Source organism: Pagrus major, chromosome 10 (genome assembly GCF_040436345.1).
Source record: "Pagrus major chromosome 10, Pma_NU_1.0".
NCBI lineage: Eukaryota > Metazoa > Chordata > Actinopteri > Spariformes > Sparidae > Pagrus > Pagrus major.
In genome coordinates this window covers 163,632-172,500 of record NC_133224.1, presented here as the reverse complement: position 1 = coordinate 172,500, position 8,869 = coordinate 163,632, and the positions used below count along the sequence as shown (strand labels likewise).

Genomic DNA, 8,869 nt, shown 5'->3' with positions numbered 1-8,869 from the left:
CCGAGTCCTGATCCGATCCCGAGTCCTGATCCGATCCCGAGTCCTCACTAATATTTTCTTAGATGAAACAGCTGCATTAAGAGAAAAACCACCTGCATCCAAGCTTCTTAACAGCTTTTTTATTGTGTTGAAACAAAGTAAATACTTTCATGTGGCTCTTTCTTATTCTGCAACATTGGTTTTCATTAGTTTTTTTGTTTTTTAACAAAATCAACAGGTAAACAAAGTCAGTAACTAAACCCTGATCCTCTGGGCCCAGTATTTCAAAACTTGTAATCTGGATCAGAGTAATCCGGATAATGAAGTCCTCCTTTTCTCAGTCATGGATCACGGTGATCCTGCTGACTTTATCTGAGTATTTCAAAACACTGGCAGGGTGGATCACCGTGATCCCGACCTGGCCGGATACGGATTTCCAAATCTCAAGTCTCCGCCTCCGGGATCTGAAACATGGCGGACTACTTCACGAAGGGAGTAGCTGAGCGCGACTTTCACGTCAAAAGTGTAAGTTTACCGTTGTCTAATGTGTAGCAGTTTTAAGACCATACGAACGCCAACCAACATATCATGCAAGCCAACTATTTGAATTGTCACCTTATTAAAACCAGGCCGTAGCGATCTCTAATTGAGCCGCGGCCGTGCTAACGGGAGCTAATCCGGCTCCATTGACTTGTGTGTTAAGCAGCTAGCGGGCTATCATTAGCGTCACGTCATTGACAACACAGCAGACTTATAAATAGGCTACATGTGTACAGATCTGCTGCAGTACTTAGAAAACATAACGTTACACAGTGTGAGTATTAACTATACGGTTTGTTCAGAAGTGTCAGAATGCTACAGTAATGCTGGTGATGATATGTTTTTGTGTACATAAACACAATTCACCTTGTACTTTCAGAGTCCACTCACAGCCATGGACCACTCAGCTACAACAGGGCGAGTGCTGGAAATCCTTGGAAATGCTTTAATTGTATTGATACATTTAAGGTTTTCAAGTAATTGGAGTTTGAATAAAGTGCTTGAAACTGCTCAAAATTGTAATAGCATTACTTTCATGGTATATACCTTGGTCAGTGACACAATTGGAAACATTTTTTCATCCTAATTTCTCTCCCGTATATAGAAGCTCTCACTTAACATAATTATGGTCATTTATAAAAGGATCTGATTTGATGAAGTAAAATAATCAGTGTGTACACAAACACTTATTGAAATACATTGCTGCATGTTTTAAAATCACATTCAAGCTTTATCCAACCATTTTAAAAGTGCATTATTAGAGACGGAGACGGAAGAGGCATGCTGGTGATGAGGATGCCTATAAAAAGCTCCTCAAAATGGAGACCGAGAGGGCGGTCAAACAAATTGAACTGGCCAACGAACAAATAAAGCTGATGCTGCTTCAGCAAAGAAAAAATGGAATTGAAAATAAAGCTATTGGAGAAACAGCTCACTTCTGACCTCTGAGATGGGTTCGGTCCCTGTTTTAGTTAGTGGCCACATTATTTGAAATGTCTTTGTTTTGTTGGAATTAAACTTTGTTTGGATCCTGCATTCCTGTTGTCTTTCTCTGATGTTTTGGTACATGCAAGTTACAATGTTTGAACTAGAATTTGAGAAATAGGTCGGTAATTGTTACTTTTATTTACAGCAGTTTTAGAAAGTGTGGTCAAAAATATTTTACTATGCTTTAAATTTCTTAGTTACTTTAATTATTTGTTAAAAGTAAAACACTAACACTTTAGATAAAGTGTAATGAACATCTTGAGTAACAATATCTAGGAGAAGTGGAGCTGAGACTTTGTCAATCCAAGTCAAATCCACCTCTGAGGTGCGATTCAAGTGATCCTGAAATTTTGGTATCAAGTTGATCCAGATATCTGCCTTGCGTTTTGAAATACCCAAATCCAGCCTTTTATCTGGATTCAAGGGAGGATTGGATTACCAGAGCTGAATCCTGATCTTCAGGATCAGGATTCTCTGGATCTGTGTTGAAATACCCAGTTTTCAGATCAGATCTAGATTTAATCCAATCTGACCAGGATAATCCTGTCAGATCACTTTTGAAATACTGGGCCCTGGTTATCAGAGCGATGAATTCACTGACCTCTGTAATATCTGTGGCCGTGTCGCTGACTCCAGGACTTTTCTCTTCCTTTTGAAAGTGTCCACGAGTGTTTGTTGCTTCGGTGCCTCTGCCTGTGTTGCTTGAGTGAATCAATCCCGATCAGTGAAACGATGCCCATATCGGCCCCGATCCCGCAGATCAGGATCAGGATCGGGATCAGGATCAGGATCAGGATCAGGATCAGGATCAGGATCCCGATCAGGATCAGGATCGGGATCAGGATCAGGATCAGGATCAGGATCAGGATCAGGATCAGGACATCCCTAATCTGAACACGTCAGGAAAGTCGCTTGGAGCCGTTTCGAAGTCACAGGTCCAACCATCACCTGAACAAACTGTTTGTTGTGTAAAGTTCGTGTCACAGTCGCCGTCCAGAGGACGAGACGCTCAGAAGCTCCTGAGACACATTCAACCAAATGTTACAGATTATAGACTTTTAGTATGTTGTGTTGTGTTGTGTTGTGTTGCACTGATCACAGAAACATGAGAGCTGAAGGAATCAACTGAACTCTGACATGATGAACATGTTTCTGTGTGTGTGTGTGTGTGTGTGTGTGTGTGTCTCTGTGTGTGTGTGTGTGTGTGTCTGTGTGTGTGTGTGTGTGTGTGTGTGTGTGTGTGGTGTGTGTGTGTGTGTGCGTGTGTGTGAGTCTGTGTGTGTGTGTGTGTGTGTGTGTGTGTGTGTGTGTGTGTGTGTGTGTGTTCTAGCGCAGTGACGTCTTGTCTGTGTATATGTGGTTTGTCCAAGTCGTGTTGCCGTAGCGACCTGTCCAAAATGGCCGACGTACTGGGCTTCAGACGGCTGCAGTCTCTCTGGCGTCTGATTGGTTCAGCCGTTGACTCAACGATGTGACGTTTTAGAAACTTTATTTAGTTTTAATGGACATTTAAACGTCGTCCGGTCGAACGAGACGCGGCTCTTTTACTGTTCGTGTGCTGCTGTTTGTTCCTGGAGGTCGTGTTTTATTAATACTTCATCAAAATCTGACATTTTATCAACGTGTGTGAAATCAGTGTTGTTGTTTCCTCCTGTGCTGACACTCTCTCTGTTGTTGGTACCGTCCACATTTCCACAGAAACCCAACGGTACCTTGTTCTGTCCTTCACTCTGTCGGTAGTAACACAAAGTACTTTCTTTTACCTCATCACTGATACTTTACTGCATCAAATACTTTGTGAAGTAAACAGCTTCATTCAGCCGGTGCTGTAAGAATACATCCAACAGAACCATCAGGACGGGGAGGTTCTGCCTCTCCTGGCCCACAGCGTCTCCACTAGTGGTGCCTGTATCTTTAACCGATGGGCCCGTTTGAGTTCTGACCCGTTGAACTTGCCGTAGCTGGTCAGTGTGACTGGTTCTGTTATCAGAGCATGTGAGCTGTTAATAAGACGCAGTGCACTTCACTATTAATGTGCTCTAGAGTTGTGTCCAGGCCCGGTGGATCTTCTTGGTACTTGATGATAGTCCAACTTGAAATGTTTCAGTTCTGATCCGATTCCAGTACCCAGCTGCCCACAGAGCAGTTTGTATGTAATCATACATCATGTAGAGCGAAGTGTCTCCACACTGGTTCATGGTAAGATGTAGAACTGAATCTGGATCTGTAACTGGGTCGGCCCCGTCTGTCTGATATCGGATGAGTGAATGACGTCGATGTCCGACCCGGTACTGATACAGGATCGGGTCTCAGTGATCGCTCACTCATACTGTTTGTTTCTCTGTGCTGCAGAAACCGAGGAGACGCCCGGAGCCTAAACCACAGCAGTGTCAGCTGTGTGACAAGGTCCTGGCAACATCCGGGTCTCTGAAGGTCCATCAGAGACTCCACAGCGGCGAGAGGCCGTACAGCTGCGACCAGTGTGACAAAGCCTTCACTTCATCAGGAGAACTCAGAAACCACCGGCGCGTCCACAGCGGAGAGAAGCCGTACCGCTGTGAGCTGTGCGGGAAGAGCTTCACCTCCTCAACCCGTCTGTGCAGCCACCGGCGGGTCCACACCGGAGAGAGGCCGTACTGGTGCGACCAGTGTGACCGGACCTTCACGTCATCCAATCAACTCAAAATCCACCGGCGAGCCCACACCGGTGAGAAACCGTACATCTGTGAGTTCTGTGACAAAGCCTTCACCACGTCAGGTATCCTCAAAGTGCACCGGCGCGTCCACACCGGAGAGAAGCCGTACAGCTGCGAGCACTGTGGCAAAGCTTTCTCTCAGCTGTCTCTGCGGATCAGCCACCAGCGAGTCCACACCGGGGAGAAGCCGTACTGGTGCGACCAGTGTGGGAAGTCCTTCTCTAAGGGAGACAATCTCACTGTCCACCAGCGTCTCCACACTGGACAGAGACCCTTCAGCTGTGACCAGTGTCCCAAAACCTTTGTGTCGTCAGGTGATCTGAAGAAGCACCGGCGCATTCACACGGGAGAGAAACCTCACGGCTGTGACTTCTGTGACAAAGCTTTCCACACGACCAGCGAGCTGAAGGTCCACCGCCGCGTCCACACCGGAGAGAGACCCTACAGATGTGACCAGTGTGGGAGGGACTTCGCTCAGCTCTACTCCCTTAAAGTTCACAAACGCACCCACACCAAGTCTGTGAGTCTGTGAGTCTGTGTGAGTCTGTGAGAGTCTGTGAGAGTCTGTGTGAGTCTGTGAGAGTCTGTGTGAGTCTGTGAGAGTCTGTGTGAGTCTGTGAGTCTGTGAGAGTCTGTGTGAGTCTGTGAGTCTGTGAGAGTCTGTGTGAGTCTGTGAGAGTCTGTGAGAGTCTGTGTGAGTCTGTGTGAGTCTGTGAGAGTCTGTGAGAGTCTGTGAGTCTGTGAGTCTGTGGCTGTGTCCAAATTCAGGGGCTGCAGCCCTCGAAGGAGCATTTGAAGGCCAATTACGTCACAACGCTGCACGAAGGCCGTCCTGATTCAAAGGCTGCGCCACATGCAGCCCACAAATGCAGCCTTCCCCACCCTCGTTCAGGAGGACGCACCGCTACTGTCCTTCGCGGCCTCACATATCCCAAGATCCTTTGCGCACCGCTGCTCAGTCCCGAAACAGAAGAGGAAGCAAGAGAAAATGGCGACATCAAGTGGCGCAGACATGACATTTAAATTTAAGTAATGGGTTTATACTCGGTTTTTACTCATTTGAACATCCAACGCCAGATGTGTTAAACTTCAAGAGACTATAAAACCTCCAAAGTTTAACTTCCAGTTAAAACACGTGACGCTGGTGATGCTGTGGTAAATATAGTTGTTAATCACCAATGGGTTCATGTTTATTTTGTAATGTTGATAATTCAGTTTAGATTTGACACATTGTACACACAAATAAATGTACACGTTTGATAGATTTGAACCAAAACAGACTTTAATGCATGAACACCTGGTGACGCAACCAGGAAACACTCTGACGGCTGGACCGTCCCATTTAACAGGTGGACGAGGCCTTCAAGGTCTCTGAAGGACTCAGCCTCCGTGGGCCGCAAAGGCCGCGTCCTTGAAGGCTGCAGCCCCTGAATTTGGACACAGCCTGTGAGAGTCTGTGTGAGTCTGAGTGAGTCTGTGAGAGTCTGTGTGAGTCTGTGTGAGTCTGTGAGAGTCAGTAAGCACTTTTATACTGGACAGCAACCCGCCGTCCTTTTAGCGGGTAGGTCCGCAAATGTAGACAGATCTCAGCATATTGGGGGTTTGTTTTATAATAAAATAATAGTAATACATTTATTTTGTGTTGTGCTTTTCTTGGTACACAAAGACACTTTACAGGTTGTGTTGGTAATATGCACTTAATAATACACTTTTAGCTGCCTCCATTGTTTTGTAAATCCAAGGCGTCGATGTGCCGGCAATTGCGTGACTGGGCGGAGGTGTCGAAGACGTGCACTGTTGTGCGACCCACAGCACAACCCCGACTTCCTGCTTCACGTCACATGTTTACGCCTCCCCCAGTGCTGTTTGAAAAGGGGGAATATTACCTGTTTCACAAAGACGAGGCGGCAGATCGCAGCCTTTACCTGGCTGCACATGTGGCGCATTTTCTAACTACAAGGGGCTAGTGTGAGTCTGTGAGAGTCTGTGTGAGTCTGTGAGAGTCTGTGAGTGTCTGTGAGTGTCTGTGTGAGTCTGTGTGAGTCTGTGTGAGTCTGTGAGAGTCTGTGAGAGTCTGTGTGAGTCTGTGAGAGTCTGTGTGAGTCTGTGAGAGTCTGTGTGAGTCTGTGTGAGTCTGTGTGAGTCTGTGTGAGTCTGTGAGACATGTCCTCAGTCACAGCAGCGATGTCCTGGTTTGGCCCAGTCACAGCAGAACCTCCGGCTCCGTATCGTCACAGTTCTGCCACATGTCGTGTGATGTTCAGCAGGAATGTTTCACTTTGTCTGAAGTTCACAATAACAAACACGACTTCCTGTGGAGACGTCTGTGCTGCAGCTGCGTCTTCTTCCAGAGCAGTGAATGTCTGTAGTCCAGGTCCCTCAGGAGACCAGTAAAGATCCTGGTCCTGGTCCGGTCCATGTGTCGGTGTTTCCTTTACATCACAACCTTCAGATATGAAAGTGATTCTTCTGATGTGAATTGTTGGTGGTCAGAACATAATGTAGTGATCCGGTCCCGACTGCTTCATGTTCACCACTTCTCCTGTGTTGGAGCGATCACAGACGACTCTGTCCCCTCAGAACTGAGACCCGATTCATCATCACGTCCTCAAAGTGAAACCAACCAAGGCAGAACAGTAATGAAGCTTCTCATTTCTGCTGGTGGACGTGGTTCCTTGAAGGACTGGGCCCAGCAGGGTTCTTCACACACCAGCCTCACAAAGGTAAAAGGGGGCATGAGCACAGATTTGACACCGTACAGAAACATGTCCTGTAATATGACCGGCTGAATGGTACAAACCCGTATTCATAAAGAACGTAACATGGACTCACAACGTACCGGATCATTGTTCACACCTCATGTGTTCGTTAGAGTGCAGAGCAAAGTTAGTCTGTTTTACCTGATGGGTTCATTGAACAGCTGCTGCTGATGTCGCTGGAGGTGATTTGATCCATAATTCAACCTGAGCATTAACGTAGGACACATGAAGTAGCTGATGTATGAAGTTGAGTTCAGATCCGATCAGACACTGGACTGTAACTGTGGCGACTTCCTGCAGCTTTTCAGGTTGAATCAAACTGGATTCATCAGTTCTGACGCCTCGTTATTTTCATTTCACAGCTTTATTCTTGTTTTCTAACCAGTAAAACCTTCAACATGAAAAGTTCAATTAATAATAAATAAATGTTTATTAACAGACGTGTATTCATATTGTGTTGTAACTGCAACTGCAGCTGAAAGTGGAACATTAATAATAATTAATAATGAGAGAAAGAGATTAGAGGAGGGGTGTCTGTGTCTGTGTGTGTGTGTGTGTGTGTCTGTGTGTCAGTAGCATTTCATACCTTTTCAAAAATAGTTCTGCCACGAATTGAATCCATTCATAATCTGCCCTTTATTAAAAACATAATTAAATGATATAGAGTCATGTATTTAAATATTTTTGTGCTTTTATTCAGTTTGACTTTGTGGTTCTAAAAGTTATTTAATTTGTGTGTAAATGTTATAAACAAACAAGTACTGATATGTTTAAATGAGAGGTTGAGAAAATCAAAATTCTTCTATTATTGTTGTATTTATACTGTAATAGTCCAAAATGATGTGTGGCTCCTAGAAACAGGGAAAAACAGCTTGACAGTAAAATAACACGATATCCCTCTAACGCACTTTGCCCAGGACGACAGAAACAAAGAAAAAGCCTGACATACTTTCCCCCACAGCAGCTGTGACTTGAGAGGTGTGTGTGCAGAGTTGGACGACACATTATTATTTTGTTTTATTTATTGTTATTTTGGGCCACACAGAAGGACTTTCACACACACACACACACTTTCAAAAAACAAACAAACAAACAAAAAATCACTTGGACAAAGGGCACTTTGGGCATCAAGGGGCAGGTGCTCCACCCTCCGCCCCTTGATGCCCAAAGTGCCCTTTTGTCCAAGTGATTTGTCAAAGTGCTGTATGGTGCAGACACTGGGAGAACATGGTGCGGTCCAGGTTCTGTGTAGTCCACCGTCACCATCATGTCTGCTGGACCGATACCACACTGGGTCCACGAGGAGGCAGCGCCGCTCAAATCAAACTTCAGAAGTTCAGAAAGCAAATTTTAGTACACTCACAGAATGAATATGTTACAAGCTGAGAAATGATCTGCAGCAGAACAATCTGCTGAACAACACACGATACAGTACCAGCTCCCCCTCAGCTCTGCTGTGTGTGTATTCAGGCTGCGCACACACACTCACACAGACACACACAGACACACACAGACACACACAGACACACAGACACACACACACACACACAGACACACACTGACACACAGACACACACACACACAGACACAGACACACACACACACAGACACAGACACACACACACACACAGACACACACACACAGACACACACAGACAGACACACACACGCAGACACACACAGACACACACAGACACACACACACACACACAGACACACAGACACACACTGACACACACACACACACAGACACACACACACACACAGACACACAGACACACACAGACACAGACACACACAGACACACACTGACACACACAGACACAGACACACACACACACAGACACACACACACACACACACAGACACACACACTCACACACACACACACACACACTCACACACACA

At 45.7% G+C, this 8,869-nt stretch overlaps 1 protein-coding gene across 1 annotated transcript in view; it reads left to right on the top strand.

The window, feature by feature from the left end:
• The window catches only part of LOC141003535 (uncharacterized), a 19,795-nt gene extending 14,555 nt beyond the window's left edge, over positions 1-5,240 (top strand). The window contains exon 3 of the mRNA XM_073474900.1: positions 3,940-5,240. Within this exon, the coding sequence (XP_073331001.1) occupies positions 3,940-4,734 (795 nt within the window). The 3' untranslated portion in view covers positions 4,735-5,240. The remainder of the gene's footprint in view (positions 1-3,939) is intronic.
• Positions 5,241-8,869: the final 3,629 nt, after the last annotated feature.